This window comes from Dromaius novaehollandiae, chromosome W (genome assembly GCF_036370855.1).
Source record: "Dromaius novaehollandiae isolate bDroNov1 chromosome W, bDroNov1.hap1, whole genome shotgun sequence".
NCBI lineage: Eukaryota > Metazoa > Chordata > Aves > Casuariiformes > Dromaiidae > Dromaius > Dromaius novaehollandiae.
Window position 1 is genome coordinate 14,493,993 of NC_088130.1, and position 17,695 is coordinate 14,511,687.

At 41.3% G+C, this 17,695-nt stretch overlaps 1 protein-coding gene across 9 annotated transcripts in view; it reads right to left on the bottom strand.

The window, feature by feature from the left end:
• LOC135323550 (E3 ubiquitin-protein ligase RNF38-like) overlaps positions 1–17,695 on the bottom strand; it is a 178,458-nt gene that overhangs the window by 38,162 nt on the left and 122,601 nt on the right. For 6 of the 9 annotated variants that reach the window (XM_064500271.1, XM_064500270.1, XM_064500272.1 and 3 more), the window contains one exon: positions 5,933–6,126. In XM_064500271.1, the coding sequence (XP_064356341.1) occupies positions 5,933–6,126 (194 nt within the window). Of the gene's footprint in view, positions 1–5,932; positions 6,127–10,267; positions 10,335–16,067; positions 16,213–17,695 lie in introns of all 9 variants that reach the window. The other 3 variants (XM_064500275.1, XM_064500274.1, XM_064500276.1) reach the window with 3 other exon arrangements.

Consider the following 17,695-nt stretch of genomic DNA (forward strand, 5'->3'; position numbering starts at 1 on the left):
TTCAGCCTGGAGGAGAGAAGGCTGAGGGGGGATCTTATCAATGCATTTAAATATCTGAAGGGAGGGTGTAAAGAGGATGGAACCAGACTCTTTACAGTGGTGCCCAGTGACAGGACGAGAGGCAACGGGCACAAACTGAAACACAGAAAGGTCCGTCTGAACATAAGGAAAAACGTCTTTACTTTGAGGGTGATTGAGCACTGGAACAAATTGCCCAGAGAGGTTGTAGAGTCTCCATCCTTGGAGGTATTCAAAAGCCATCTGGACACGATCCTGGGCAACATGCTCTAGGTGAGACTGCTTGAGCAGGGGGGTTGGACTAGATGATCTCCAGAGGTCCCTTCCAACCTCAACCATTCTGTGATTCCGTGATCCCATCTCTTCTAAGCAGTTGTCAGTCCTTGAAGAGGGTCCCATGATCGTAGAAACCAAAATCCTGTTGTCAACACCAGCTGCACAACCAATTGTTGACCTGCAGGATCCATCCAGTCCTCTTAAGGCCCTTCCCCCTCACCAGCAGGATCGAGGAGAACACCACCTGGGTGCCCTTGACCATCGCCCCCAGAGCCATGTAGTCACGCTTGATACTTTCTAGGTCTTCTCTGGCAGTATCGTTGGTGTCCACATGGAAGAGCAGCAGGGGGTAGCAGTCCAAGGGCTGGACAAGCCTCGACAGCCTCTCCACAACATCCGGAATGCAGCAGACGGGAGCCTCCATCCCCCGCAGCAGGGAGTCTCCCACTGTGAACATTTGCTGCTGCTTCTTGGTGCTCCTGTGTGGCTGAGGCTCAGCTGGCACAGATGTTCCATTTGCGAATGGACCCAGCTCCTCATCAGCTATGAAGGCAGTGAACCTATTCTGAAGTTGCAAGTCTTCTGGTGGAGCAGAATCCTTCCTCCTGGTGCCAGAAGTCACCAGCTTCCAGCCTTTGCCATCATGGGAGTTTCCACTTTCTGACCTGATAGGCACTGACTCTGCCTGCCCCTCCACTACAGTTGGAGGTTCAAGCTCCTAAAGCTGCAGAGTCTCAGAGAAGACCTGGTTGATATCTTTCTCATCCTCTCTGATGCTGCGCAGTCTGCTGACCTCCTCCCACAGATCCTTGACATGGCAGAACAGCTCCTCCACAACTGCACACCTCCTGCAAGCAAAAAGATCATCTGCCCCGGCCTCAGTGAGAGGCCCCAGGCACTCCCTGCAGCCTGAGACTTGCAGAGCTGTGTCCTTCTTCTGAAGCTCCGTCTGGGTTGAAGCCTCTGATGTTGCAGGGACAGTTGTCTGTCGGGGACTGTACGCTGTGACGCATCACCACCCTAGCTGAGGACATGTACGCTGGTCTGAGCAGTGTTGCCAGGCCCCTCTTTGAGCAAACTGCTGTGCCTGGGAGCTGTGCTCTGGGCCTGGCTTTATATAGGCACAACAAATAAATGAAAGATTCCACAGGCAATGGATAATTTAAGTTACATGGGATCAAGTGTTACCCTGGGTAAAGAGCAGGCTGAATGAGCCAAACTGAAGGGAATAAACAGAAAGGTTCTGCGACCACTAGAGCGCGTCTTTTCCAACATGGCCTGGAGCAGAACCCAAGATTCTCAACTTGCATCATTCCCTCTGCTATCATCAAATAACTGAAACCTGTTGGCAAATCACTACATAACACTGACATTTCTCAAGCTGCATCCAGCTTCTCTATTGAAGAAGATAGTTGTTTTTTTTTCCTTTGGTGGGGGGAGAAATGGATACTGCCACAGTTGTTCATATGCTATTGCCATGGTATCGTAGAAGTGTCTCAAACTAATATTTTCCTGTCCTAGTTCACAGAAACATTATGCTATTATTGCCTTTCATGAAACTGAAACAGAAAGGCTAAGTAATTTGTCCAAGATCAGACAGATAGCCTGGGGCCAGATCTTAGCACAGCACAAAAGAAAAAAAAACAACAAAAAACACAGAAAACAAAAAAACAAAAAACAGCCTCCTTTCTCTGTATAGATTATCGCGTCAGAATACATACACAAGCTATTGCCTAAGCACTGAGTGCCTGACTTGACAATCTTAAGTGTTTTCAAAATACATTTGGTTTACTCCCAGTTTCCTTTCCCCAGAGTTCTTGTCCCACTGTCCCTCTCTGTATTATTAGTATGATCCACCTGTTCAGTGTTTTGCATTAGGTCAATTTTCTTTCCTCTATGTGATACTAAACCTAGAGCAGATAATACTTATGGCAGTAGATGAGGGGTTTTGTTTGTTTGTTTTTTGGTGTTTTTTTGAATATTCCAATTATAGCTTTCAAGTTGTTATTTCCTACTACAAAAAAGAAATCTGATGCATATATATGCTCCAAATGCTTTTAATATAAGACATATATGCAAGGACTTATGTTTAGAAGAATTGCAGGAGTGGAGGAGGGTTACCAATAACAGCCCCATTTCTTTGGAAGAACAAATTCCCTAATTACCATCAGCACTGATCTTTAGACAGAGTAGCTTCTTTCAAAACTACTTTTACCTCTCTCTTTCCAGAAGTAGAGGGGTGTAGGGTTGTATTTTTGGCATTGCTTGTGGGATGTTTTCTCTCCCGATTGGATAGAACAAAATTCTCTGAAAGCAGCAAAATTACATAGTAAAAGAATCTTTTGCTTCCAGAGCTATTAAAAAAAAGCCTTTTCATTTAGCAAAACTCAAAGCATCCAGATACAAAGCTCTAAAAGCTTTCTAAATTTCTAAATTATTGGGAATGACTCAGGAAGAGTAGTCAGACCTCTATCTAAATTATTAAATATCTATATTGAAGTTGCACTTCAGCTTTTTTTCTTCCAAACACTATGCTAATATTGTATAAAACCAGTAAGCAACAGTCCCTGACACCCAAAATCATTTACAGTCTATAAAAGGTGGTGTGCCCAGTTGAGTTAAAGTGTGTCAGATGGAAGCAGATAGAAGAACACATAGTGAATATGATCTTTAGGCAGGAACAGCAGTCACAAGCTGTCCATAACTGAAGAGCCTCAAACTCAGTGTTTTCTAAGGCAAATCCTTTGAAGCAGCAACTTTTTGAATGCCCCTACTCAATTCAGAATTACTATTATGGCAAAGAAGAAAGGAAGAACAGATGGAAAATGCAGCATAGCGTAGCAAAAGGACAGAAGTCCCCACTTTCCAGTGATTGGTAGAGAGTGAACAGAGTGGTCCTTTTTGATTCCACATATGCACTTGTGCTTACAATACAAATAAGTTCTGAATCAAAGGACAATCACATTGGGACAGCATCTTCTACAGATTCAAATCAGAAAGCAGAACAAGAGAGAATGTTTTTGAACCTTGTTTTTTAGTGTTTGGTGTTGCAGTATAAGACTTACTTGCTAGCTGTCCAATGCAAAACAGTTTCAGAACAGTCTCCAGTCAGAGCAAAGACCTTGTCCTATGGCAATGAATGAATGCAGTGATGGAGACCCAACTTTATATGTACATTATATATGTACATTCTCAAAAAGAAAAGAGAATTAACTTCACTTATAAGCAGTATTATGTAAAAGTCTATTGAGGCTATCTATCTTCTTAATGAAATATTTGCTTATCATGAATCTGAAAATCCCAACTGAAATTAGGGTCCCATTTTACTTGGCATGATACAAAAATCCCTGATCTAAAGAGGTTATAGTGTAAACAGTAACCCACATAATGGAAAAAAATCCAGATAATAAAGACCCTACAGAAATCCACTGCAAAACATGGCAAAGATGCAGGCTATGTCGACATTAGCAAGTACTGTGGACCAATAGTAGTGAATCTATAGAGCAAAAAAGTTGGTACTGAGGACCTGATATCCAACCTATACACATTTCAGGACTTTTACTTTGGAACCCAACTAGAACTAGCCCACAGACTGAACATCCATTTGCAGCTGGAGTACATCTTCCAGTTTAGCTTTATCTGAAAAGAATCCAGTTCATGAAGTCCAAGACCACTCCACAATAGAAACCAAGGCATGATAAGCAGGGACAATGAGGATATTTGCTTCAAAAGATCTCAACTAAAACATTAATATAAATGCACTCACAATGACCTTAAGGAATCAAGCTCTGATCTATTAGGGCTCATTAGCTTTGAGTTAGCACCAGTGCTATAAGACTCGAGCAGACTCCTGCAGAACATGCACATGTGTATACATTGTGCTCCCCCAACAATCCTATTCTGGGAAGGTAGATTAGCTCAGGCACACAACAGTATAACACCCAGAGCCAGCTCAAGTTCAGGAGTGCATCCAAGCTAAAATAACCCTTTGAGTCTCAAGTGCAAGGGAACTCAGTGCCGAGACATTCAAATGTCTGGCAGAAGCAAAACCTGGTGCCTCCCAAAAGTATCTGAGCTGGCCCTGGAAGCAGCAACATTGTGGCTGCACAATGCTGTGACCAAGCTAACAACCCCCATCAGGCTGGAGCTGGCTCTGCACTGAGATAACACTTGCATCTTTGCACTTGCAACATGGCTAATCTATAAGCCGTCAACCATTTATCCAGATAAGAGTTGACTGCATTTGAATGCCAGGATACTCAACTTGTATCCCATCCTCTTCCTTCCACAATACTGCCAAAATGTCTAGATCTGGATACACTGTACATAGCTTAATGAAACACTTTGTTTACTCTGCAAGAGATGGCAACAGAAGGTTGCAAGGAAATGTGTGCGGATTGGCCAGATGCCGAGCAAAAATGTCAAATGCAGCATATTCTGGGCAGCCCAGTTCAAAGCATTTCCAAATAAAAACACCTTTTGGGCTAGATTCATCAATGGGCCATCACTGCACACAACTATATAAAGGACTTACAGCAGTTATTCTGAAGAGAGAAGTCAACAAACCCATTTCTTTCTTAGGTTTGACACCTGTATGAACATCCATACCATTTTCATGCTGTGGACTGAAAGCTTCCAGATTTGTGGACTTGAAGCATAGACAAAAAAAACAGCACACTTTAAAGTCTATTGCCTCAAACTAACACTACGTTATCATGGTTGACAAACTTTATCTATGGAGTCAGAAGAGAAGCAATTATGTGTTTTCAACCTCATCTAACATTTTACAGTCATGAAAAAGCACAAATATTTCATTTTTAGTAGAAATCAAGCTATAGTATTTCTGTGACACAGAGGGCAGTGAACTTTAAGCTTTTTTTAGATGACTTGGACACATTTCTGAGACATTGCAGGGGAGGGGGGTGAAAACTTTTGTTTTGGATGACTAAATAGAAGAGTAAAGATATCTTTATTTTCATGCTTTCCTATACACTCTCATCCAGACATCAGTTCAACATAGTCATAGAATCGTAGAGTTTTGGATAGTCAATTTAACTTATTCCAAAAGCTCTGCCTCAGAGAGGCTTATGAGCCACAAGCTAAAAACAGAACAAAAATGTAATCTTTACGATATGCAAACCAACCACCTCAGCAACCACATGATACTATGGTATCCTCCGATCAGGTCTTCCTCACCTTTACTTAAACTGTTTGCAAGACAAGGACTGAACTGTGAGTGCAGTGAACATTTATGACACTGTATACAGAACTTATTGCTTTTAATAGTACCCTGACAATAAATAGGGCTTTATTTCCCCCCCCCCCCCCCCATTTTTCTAAATGCTTATTACTTCAGCATAGAATGGGAGAGAGAGAAGCTGGCTCATAACTGAAAATGTTAATAAGCATTCTCTTCCCCAATTTATCTCTACTCTTACAAATTATTGGAAGCTGCAACAACTTAAATTACTTTCAGTACAGAGTTTTCAGCTGCACTTATTATAATTTACAAGTCAAAAGAAGCATTAGAGTATTTATCATATGATAAATACTATTCAGTGCTGCCTGAAACAGGCCTCCCCTGAGTTGACAACAGAGAGAATAAGAAACTGGTCCCCAATCTAAATAGCTTGCTTACCTCCTCCTACTTCGCACAGGCGTGCTGCAGCGTTCCCCTAAGAAGTGATGCTGGTTGGGCCGAGCTGAAGGAGGCTGCCTATTTGATGTCATCTCCCATGGTCGCATTGGCGGTGATGCAGCTGGTGATGCTGTTGTATAGTCAAAGACTGAATGAGAAAGGCGTTGTCTCTTGGGGCTTGGACTGTCTTCACTCTGTGCCAATGCAAACAAAGAACCTCAGCTGAGTGATTTGTTTCCCACACTGAAACTTCAATATTATTTACTGCAGCTAGCATTAGAAAGGAAGACTTAACAGACTAGATCAAAACACCATAAAGTTAAACACCTATAATTAGTCATAGAACCTACTGTCTTCATAATGCAAACTCTTAATTGTCCCCCAGTATTTTTTACTAAAGCATATTTTAGCAACATCAAGATATTTTAAATAGTAATGCTAAGACGACAACAAAAGTCATATCAGAAAAAAGAGTAATTATTTACTTCAAGAGAATGAGGTAGGTCCTATTTTGTTATAATACCCAACACAAGCACTCCTCCCATACAGATATAGAATGTACACACACAAATAAGTGATCCAAAGACCTTTTGGGAAAAGATAAGCACAGACTTCACACCAATGGGATCTGTATTTGCCAGTAAGTAGATCCCATACAGAGCTCTAGTTCAGGATATGCACTCCATTCCTGCCAGGTGCATGCTTACACAGCTGAGTAGACATTTAAAATTGGCTGTAGTACAAATCAGCTCTGCTAGCCCAGCACAGAGGTGCTTCATCTTTTAATGTTAGTGCAGTAATAGCAATTAACAGGTAAAGACAATCTGATCAAAAACAACCACCGCGAAAAACTTGGTTTAAATTTGTGTATTTTACTGAAGTTCTACTGGGACTAGGTAGCTCCTAGAGTTGTCAGTGTTAGTGATATGAAAGCCATTCACCTCCAAGTTCACATTTGGTCCTGAACAGAAATAGTTAGCTCTCCTTTTCAGTGCTTGTCCCTGCTTAAAATGGTTAGCTAGACCTCTCTTCTCTGTGGATACACATTCCTGATTCACTAAACAGATTGTTAGAGCTGCCATTCTTGTTGAAACTTCCACAAAAGTCTCAGGACTCAGCAGGAAAGGCAGCAAGAGTCACTCCCCTCCTCCACACTATTCTGTCAATATTATAGCCAGCTCTGCTATTAACAAGCATAGTAACTGAAATCATAGGATGATACAGACTCTGCTCTAGAGCTCACTGTCTGAAGAGAAAAACCTAAAAGGAACACTGAACTGCCATGCCGGATCCATCCTGCAGTCCATCTAGCCCCATATATGGTGCAAATCAAATCTTAAGTGTTCTGCTGCTCTCCAGCTTATTTATTCCTTTCACCATCACCACTTTAGTTAATAGATACGATGCTGTGATGAGCTGAAGAGACCCAGTATTTGCAGATGACCAAAGCAGAGAAAAACTGAGCTTCTCTACAATAACTGCCTTCCTGAACTGTTCCCCCCTCATATCTCGATAATCAGACTGTTAGAAGCCTTTTGCTTCACACATATTTAAAGACTATCATGTTAAGTCTCTCTATGCCTATTCATTCCTCACAATTTTCCTCAGTCTACCAAATATTATTTTTCTTCATATTTTATTTGCTCTCTTATGGTTTTTAGCTTTACAGGTGTTTCATTTCCACTTTTTGAATACTATCAGTTGACTAGAATATTTCTCTTGCTTCTTGATAAGTAACTATTAAAAATTGCCTTCATGCTGTCTTTTCAGCTCACATGTATAAGCACACTCTTTCTGTAACCCTTAAGCTGCATCTAGATATGAGATGAAAAAGGTATTTTCCCCTCTTGATTTTACAGCCTTTCTGACTACATTTCACTTTTTTTCAGCCCCATATTTTAAAGTTACATGCCACAAGCTGGAGTTATTCCTCCTTCTATACCCTAACTCAAGCAGTCACAATTACTAACCCGAGTAATGATTAGGCAGGAGAAAGAGGTGAAATACCAAAAGGAGAGAACCATGTAATACCTGGGGGATGTCAAATTTTAATATCTTGTTTGTTTTTAGCATGGTTTCCTTAAGAAATAAAGCTGGTGTGAACACGATTGACCAGACTGGATAAAGTCCTGAGTAACCTGGTCTGATCACATAGCTAACCCTGCTTTGAGCAAGAGGTTGAACTAAAGACCTCCTGAGGTCCCTTCCAACCTGAATTATCCTATGATGCTATGATGCATGTATCTGCTCATCTTCCAATCACTTTTGAATTCCTTCACAAATTGCAACTTGAAAGAATAAAACAGAAGTCAAAGACAGGTATACTCTTAAAGTTTCATGAAACCACATGCCCAGGTAAAGGGCAATTCCTCAAGAAGGGCTTCCGCTTCCATGAGATCAGCCTCCTCAAACAGCAGAAAACCCACCCCATTTGGGGAAGACATTAGAAGTGCCCCAGCCACGAGAAAAAGCTTAAATCAGAATATGCATCTTGTTAGATGGTAGAGAATCTAACCAAAGGACAAACCACTAAGAAACTAGACTTCATTACTTTTGCCACTTATAGAGTTGTTTATTTAAATTTATCTTATTATTGCAACAGAATGAATCTAGGAAAAGAATTTGTGGCCCACCTCAGAGCGCTAGGGAGAAATGACTTTTTACACCAAGATAACTGGAGTCAACACAAAAACATACACAAGAAAAAGGCAGATAGATAAGGCAAGAAAACATGGCATGCTGGGAGCTCTGAAATGCAAAAATGAATTGAATGTAGGAAGGAGACAAAGGGTTCAGTGAAGTTGGCAGATCAGCAAAATACAGCAAAGTAATAAAATACTCACCACTCTTCCTATACCTTGTACCTGCCTTTGGCTAGACATCTATTATCGCCACTATCATAATTTAGTGCTCAAGAAAGGTGCCAGTGTTAAAATGAATGTGCTTTCTACAGGGCAGCAGGTGTTAATCTTGGAAAAATGGTTATTTTATCTTTTGTATTTGGAGTACACTACTTCAAAGACAGCAGATATGCAAATTGCTAAGTGGTTAGCCTTCATCACCATTCCAAATTACTACTTCTTATGGAGTTTGGAATAGCTAAGTGCTAATTACCTTCTATGTTAAGCAATAGTATCGCCATTCCAACTCGTTTGCCATTAGAAAGAAAATAAAGATAAAATCATTTTCTGAACTACATATAAAAGCACAGTTTTAAAACATAATTATATGTTTTTCTGCACTGAAAAAATATCCCAAAGCTAAGCCCCAACTTCTTTATAAGTTGTTGTCAAAAAAAAAAAAAAAAAAAAAAAAACACAAATCTGGTGACTTTATTTGGTTTTAACTAAGAAAACAGTTCTCATGATGGTTGCAGCAAGGTTATAAGAGCATGCTGGAAAAATAAGAGGGTATTAGTGACAAAAATACATATTTGATGTAGTTTAATTTGTTTACATGTCAGATTCAACTAACCTGTGGAAGAACTAGTTACAACCTGTATAGTTTTGTGACCTATACTATTATTAGGTAAAAAGTATAACAGAATATGATACTTGTTACAACAGTGGTGGCTCCCAAAATATAAAGAACAATTAAGCCACAGCATACTAATATTCAGCAAATTCTTGGGTACTAGTGCTACTCCTGACAAATGTTCTGTGGTGTGCTTTTCTCCTGCCCAACAAGCAACAAGAACAAAGAGTGTTCTCTGCAGCTACCAAACATTTAGAGTTTTTTTTAAAAAAACACCCACCAGTTGAATTATTAATTCAAGAAAAATAAAAGAATATACACAAACATAAAATATTTCATGTTTAAAGGAAACAGGTTTAGGATAAAGGCATAAAATTATTGGTAGCAGGAAATGAAACTTATGTCAAGACAAAAAGGAATTGCAACCTCATCCACAAAAGTCAGGAAATTCAGTTACATGTTCCCAAAACATCTCTACTACATTCTCATCTTCATGTCATGTCCTATGAAATTTCAATACATCAGGATGTCAAAGGGGAGGGAAGAGTATGCCCAGTTTTAAAATAGCACACTTTATTTCCTGTATATTTCATATGGATTACAAATTTGAACTTACTACCGAAATGATAGTTTATTACACTTCTGAACATGCTTCAACAGTCACTTTTACATGGTTATTCTAAATACTGTTCTGCTTTATATGGAGAAAGTGGAATTTATAACAGCATGATAATTTAGACCTCTTAAATTTTCACCAAGTCAATGCACCTTGAAGTATTCCCATTTTCCAGTTAAATTATAAAGATTACACACACAAGCTAATCAGATAAAAAAATAGCAAACATAGAATGAAGTTATTACCAGAAACAATTAAGGCTAATATCGAAAATCAATCTCCACTCCATTCCTCCACATATTCTATACATATCTGAAAAAGAGAAAATGCATAATGATGCCCACAAATGTTTTTATTTTACAAAGAGCTGTGAATAATAAAAGGTAGAAAAACAGGGAAACAAGCTTCAAAAATAAAATTCCATTTGGAAGAGGCAAAGTAACAAAGGATTGTGAAAATAACCTGAAAGAGAGGCATATCATGCTGAGAAGAAATCTGAGAAAGAGCAATGCTAACACACTAATACTAAGCGTTAGCAATATTAAACATATAATTTTTCAAAAAGTAAAACTTCTCATTAGAAATCAAATTTTTGCACTTTCAGAATTGGAGCCCACAACAAAACAAAAAGCCATGTACCACGATATCAAGATCAAAGGGAGAACATTTATTACAAAAACATAACCATTAAGCATTATTATAAGCAGACTTTGCAGCATCAGGAAAGATGAAAGAGAGAGTGACAGGATCTTCACAGAGACCCTGCAGAGGCGAGCGCCTGAATCCTCAGCCGCACAGAAGGAGGTTGTGGGGCAAATGAAGACACCCATGATGGGGAAGGATGGAAGCTTGTGACTTCTGGCAACAGGAGGACGACTCCTTCTCCACCCACAGATCTGCAACTGTGGAATAGGTTCAGTGCCCTGGTAGAAGACAAGGGAAAGAAAGCCACGTCTGAGGAGGCATCAGATCCAGCCAAGCCTGAACTACAAATCAGCACCAAGAGGAAGTGACAGGAGAAAGTGGTGGGAGACTCCCTCCTGCAGGGAATGGAGGCCCCCATCTGCCAACCTGACTTGCTGTTTAGGGAGGCTTATTGCTTGCCAGGGGCTCAGATCTGGGATGTTGCAGAGACACCGCCAAGGCTTGTCCAGCCCTTGGGCTATTCCCCCCTGCTGCTTATCCCCACGGGCACCAATGATACTGCCAGGGGAGACCTTGAGTGTATCAAGAACGATTACATGGCTCTGGCGTCAAGGCTCAAGGGCATAGGGGTCCAGATGGTGTTCTCCTTGATTCTGCCAGTGAAAAGGACAGACTTGGGGCAGAGTGGACAAATCCTGCAAGTTAACACCTGGTTGCACAGTTGGTGTTATTGACAGGAATTTGGCTTTTACCACCATAGGACCCTTTTTGAGGATCGAGGACTGCTAGGGAGAGATGGGATCCACCTGACAAAATAGGGCAAGAATATCTTTGCCAACAGGCTAGCCAACCTGGTGAGGAGAGCTTTAAACCAGGAACGACTAGGGAGGAAGATTATAAACCAAGGTTAAGTGAAGTAGTGGTGGAGAGGGTCAAAAGCAAAGGGTATGGGTTGACAGGAACAGGAGAGACCTCAGGAATGATAAAACAGGGTGAAGGTATACCTACCTCAAGTGTATGTACACAAATGCACGCAGCCTGGGAAACAGAAGGAATGAGAGTTCTACATGTAGTCATAAAACTATGACATCGTTGCAATAATTAAGACATGGTAGGACAGCTTGCACAACTGGAGTGCTGCAATGGTGGATACAAGCTCTTCAGGAAACAGGCATAGTAGACAAGTGCATGTGCATGTGCTGGGGGGGGTTGCCCTCTATCTGAAGGAGCAGCTTGGACAGATGCAGCTCTTCTATAGAATGGATGACAGTCCTGGTGAGAGACTGTGGGTCAGGATCAAAGGAGAGGTCAGTAAGGGTGACAGTGCAGTGGGAGTTTGCCACAGACCATCAGATGAGGGTGAGGAAGTGGCTGAAGCCTTCATTAAACAACTCATGGGAGTCTCTGGATCACAGACCCTAGGTCTTATGGAAGGACTTTAAACTCCCTGACATCTGCTGGAAGGGCAACATAGTGGAACACAGCAATCAAGAAGACTTCTGGGAGGAGTCAGGGATAACTTCTTGATACAGATAGCGGATGGACCAACTGGTGAGGCACAGCTGGATCTGCTATGCACTAACAAGAAAAAACTTGATTATCAATGGTAGCCTTGGCTGTAGTGACCATGAAATAGCAGAGCTCAAGATCCTGAGGGGAGTGAGGAAAGCAAGTCACAGAGTACAGACCCTAGGCTTCAGGAGAGCAGACTGTTGCTTATTCAGGAAACTGGTAGTGGGGATTGAATGGGAGGCAGCTCTGAAAGGAAAAGAAGCTCTAGAGAGCTAGCAGGTTGTTACTACCACCACTATCCTTGTCAGGCCTCGATTTCAGATTTGACAGATAAATCCTGGAAATCTGGCAGGCCAGGCACAAAGACAGGATTTCCTGATGAAGGAATATGAAGACAATTTGAATTCAGTATAGTGAAAATTTGACATAGAAAGCTAACTCTGAAAGCTGGCTTAAACAACTCATGACTAGCCATAAGGAAGGCCAAAATAAGCCAATCATTAGGTTAGGTCCAGAAGAATTATGAAATAGCACAAAGGAAGCTCATAAACAAGTCTCCTCTGCATACTAAGCAAAGAATTACAGAAAGCAATATATAACTAGTACCTAGGATATATATTTCAGGAAGAAAGACAAAGCCTAGGAGGGCACTGTCCCTTTCTACTACTTAAGTAAAAATGGTCAGAAAAAGCTATTTCAGAGGAAAACCTGCACTCTTGGCCTCCTTTCTTTGTGTATAGAGCAAACAAACAAACAAAAAACCCACAGTGTGAACACCCTGCATTTCAATCCTGTAAGAGGCAGAATAGCCAAGTCTATTAGAATATTTCCAATACTTCAACAACAGGGTTGGGGGGAAAACAACTTAAAAAAAGGAAGTCAATCTACAACAACTTTAGGTTGCCAATATTAAATGTACTACAGAAGGTTAACATTTAACATGAATCATTTTGCTTCACTTGTGTTAGGCTACTTATTCACTTCTATGAACAAAATATTCAGACAGTGAAAACTGAAATATTAAATATTTATTAAAAGAAACAACTTGTATTGTAAAATAACATGAACCCTATCAAGTGCCATATATATTTGTGCCCATTGCTTCTTGAGCTGTCACTCGGTGACACTGAGAAGAGTCTAGCTCCATCTTTTTTACACCATCCCATCAGATATTTATGAAGACTGATGGGACCAGCCCTGAGCCTTCTCTTCTCCATGCTGAAGAGACCCAGCTCTCTCAGCTTCTCCTTGTATGTCAGATGCTCCAATCTGTTCATCTTAGGGGCCCTTAGCTGGACTTGCTCCCATATGTCCATATCTCTCTTGTACTGGGGAACCCAGAACTGGACCCAGCACTCCACCTCCCTCAACCTGCTGAGGATGCTCTTCCTAATGCATCCCACAATGCTGTTGGCCTTATTTGCCACAAGGGCACATTGCTGGCTCATGGTCAATTTTTGTCACTAGGACCCCCAGGTCCTTTTCTGCAAAGCTGCTTTCCAGCCAGTCTGGTACATGGGAGCATTCCTCCCCAGGTGCAGGACTTGGCCTTTCCCTTTGTTGAACTTCATGAGGTTTCTCCAGCCTGTCAAGGTCCCTCTGAATGGGCACACAACCATCTGGTGTATCAACCACTCCTCCCAATTTTGCATCATCTGCATACTTGTTGAGGGTGTGCTCTGTCCCATCAACCAGGTCATTAATGAAGATGTTAAACAGTATTAGAGCCAGCATCAACCCCTGGGGGACACCATTAGTGACTGGCCTCCAGCTGTACTGCATGCTGCTCACCACAACCCTTGGAGCCTGTCAGTCTAGCCCACTTATCTAGCCTGATGTCGAGGGAACTGGCCAATGCCATTGTGAGGCCACTCTCAATCATCTTTGAAAGGTCATGGTGATCAGGAGAGGTGCCTGAGGACTGGAAGAAAGCCAATGTCACTCCAGTCTTCAAGAAGGGCAAGAAGGAGGAGCCAGGGAACTGCAGGCCAGTCAGCCTCACCTCCAACCCTGGAAAGGTGATGGAGCAGCTCATCCTGGATGCCATTTCCAAACACATGAAGGACAAGAGGGTGATCAGGAGTAGTCAGCATGGATTCATCAAGGGGAAATCATGCTTAACCAACCTGACAGCCTTCTATGATGGAATGGCTGTCTGGGTAGATGAGGGGAGAGCAGTGGATGTTGTCTACCTTGACTTCAGGAAGGCTTTCAACACTGTCTCCCATAACATCCTCATAAGTAAGCTCAGGAAGTGCAGGCTAGATGAGTGGTCAGTGAGGAGGACTGAAAACTGGCTGAATGGCAGAGCTCAGAGGGTTGTGCTCAGTGGTGCAGAGTCTAGGTGGAGGCCTGTAGCTAGCGGTGTCCCCCAGGGGTCAATACTGGGTCCAGTGTTGTTCAACTTATTCATCAGTGACCTGAAGGATGGGACCGAGTGCACCCTCAGCAAGTTTGCTGATGATACAAAACTGGGAGGAGTGGCTGACACACCACAGGGCTGTGCTGCCATTCAGAGGGACCTCGACAGGCTGGAGAGATGGGCAGAGGGGAACCTCATGGAGTTCAGCAAAGGGAAGTGCAGAGTCCTGCACCTGGGGAGGAATAACGCCATGCACCAGTACAGGCTGGGGGCTGACCTGCTGGAAATATGGGAGATATTCAAAAGCCATCTGGACAGGGTCCTGGGCAACATGCTCTAGGTGACCCTGCTTGAGCAGGAGGGTTGGACTAGATGATCTCCAGAGGTCCCTTCCAACCTCAACCATTCTGTGATTTTCATGTGTCATCACAACATTGCATGATACAAGCCCTTCTCATGAACTAAGGGTGTCTGGGGTCACATTTCTTCAGTAATATCCTGCAGTCTGCTTCTTACACACTTTCAATCTCTCCATCCTAATAGAAATGCAAAAGCTCAACAAATATGAGGAAGTTTGAAGGTAACCAAGATACCTATTTCTAAGAGAAAGGCACTCTTGAAGTTTTACTCCCCATCACCACACTTTCCTTCCCCTGAGATGCTCCTGCAGACTGAGGGAGAATATGATCTGTGCCATTCGAGACACACAATATGATTTAATAGGAAGCCAAATGGCATGGCAGTCTTAACCACCTCAAGGAGCCAGGCTTCTCCCACCATATAGTTCAGTCCTCTGCTTTTCTTAAGTTTTGACTCATCTTCTGTTCTCTCTCTCCCAGGCCATTCCTCACATGAAAGGAAGTTTTGGTAACTGATTTAACTAAAAATGCCATACTGTGTGGTCCACATCAGTGATGACAAGTAAACCTTCTGGGTCACCTAGAAATGGCTGACCAGAACACTATGCTACACAAGACCTGTTCTTGTTCACTGTGAATACAGTATTTATGTTTGTCATCATGTTAGCTAACTCATTGTTAAAACTAGGTCACTGCATTTAAACACTATGTAGAACTATCCTTAGGGCCAGTACTACATGACCTGTTTAAAGTGGTTTCATTCATTTTGAAGCTCATTAGCTATAGGTAACAGCCTAAATATTAGAGACCTTTCACTCTTAAAGACTGCATAAGTTTTTTTTTTTCCTCCATTTTTTCCTAATAGCCAACATACATTATTAAGTAACTTAAAAAAAACACTTGAACATACCATTTGCCCTCAGCAGCTTGTGCAACTTCATTTTTGTGTGCACTCATCACCAGCCCTGTGGATATGTTAACTACTGCAACAGAAGTTGGTTCTGCCACCCTTACAAAATAAGGGGTGGGAGATCCAATTTGTTAACAGCCAAGATGCTTCAGCAATCCTTAAGCAAGGATGCAATGGGTAAAGCTTTTTTTTTTTTTTAATTTAAAAGAAAGATAAGTCATGGTGGATAGCAAGAGGGGAAAAAAAAAAAAAGTTACCTTCTCTGCACATGAAGTTAACCTGAAAAAGAAACATGAGAAAGTATTGCAGGTCCTCAGCTTCAAGAAACGGTTTATACTGTAGAAAGTGTAGTTGTACAGGTATCCTGGTTAGAATAACCCTCTCCTGAATATCTCAGTTGAGCTGTAATTTAAATAACTTGGTTTTTTTCCTGTTTTATACATACAGAACCAGTAGTTGCAATTCATGTGTTGAAAACAAAGAAAGAATAACTTCTGTACTCAAGTTTCATGTTTGGGTCTGAGGACTAGCACTTTTGAAAATTCTTAGATCCAATAAGGATGCAGAGGACAAAGAACCTTCCCAACTAAGCTCCAGTCTCTGCTCAGTAGACAGTCAAGAAAGCCTACAAATCACACTCCACAAAACAAACACATAGCAGTCTTGCCAGGTTCTTTATGTCCACATCTACACGTTTCTCTCATATCCACATGTTCAACCAGTTGAAGCTTTGCCACTCATCTTGTTAAATTCTTTCCACAGTACCATTTAAATCAAATAGCTGCTTCTGCTCTTTTACCACTCCAACCTCTCTACTTTCCTAGATATATGGAACATCCCACAGAAAGATATCTCAAACTGCAAAACATACCCTTATTTTACACAAAGACTATCCATCAAACATTTTATGTCAGTCAGATTTTTACTTGATATTTGGGAAAAATGTATACCCTTTAGTAATAACTGAACATTAATTTCAGAGTGCAAAACATTATACTGGGCACTTTACTTTTAAAATAATCATATGCTAGAGCTTCATATCCAATTTTTTTTTTAAACCAAGTTCTCACACATGCAGCACAGTGTTCTGAAAAAACAAAAGACACCACCCCAAACAAACACTACACACACAAATCAAACACCCCCCACATACACACACAAACTCCTAAGTACTTAACACCCAAATAGCTTTCAATCTGTCCTTGCAACAGACTGACTGGATTCTGAAAGAGTAACAAGCATTTAAGTGGAACCAGCTCATCAAAAAAAAAAAACATTCAGCACGTAACAGCTTTCATTCAGAACAATCCAAACATAGTTACAGCCTCTGAAGAAATAACTTTTTTCTCTCCCCTCACCATGGTTATTTTTCTTTATTTGCCTAGAGAGGACCAGCCTGAAACTTTACTGAAGGCTCCTATCTTTTCAGTAGTACTACAATTAGTGTTATTTGTGCTTTCATTCCCTCTTGTACAGTAGTTTATTCTTACTGCAATGTGAAAGAACATGGAGAGGGTTCTATCAAACTAAATGAGCTGGCAAAGCCAGACATCGGGTTAAGATGAAAGGCTCTGGAGAGAGGATGGATCTGAAATCATATAATTGTTAAGTTTGCCTAGGACAAAGTGGAATCCAGTGATTTCAGGAAGAGATGCAGAATTGCAAGATTGACAGGAAGTGATTCAGTTACAACTGTAAAGATGAGAGGACTCCCTAAGGAACAAAACAAAAGGATGCATGTGTAGTGATACTCAGGCAAAAAAGCACAGCACTTTTGACAATATCTGCAGTGGTAGGGAGAAATAGAAGCAACAAAGCTACTGCAAGTGAACTAGGAGGTAGAACTACTAGGAAACAGTCTGAAAAGTGCTAAATGGAAACCAAG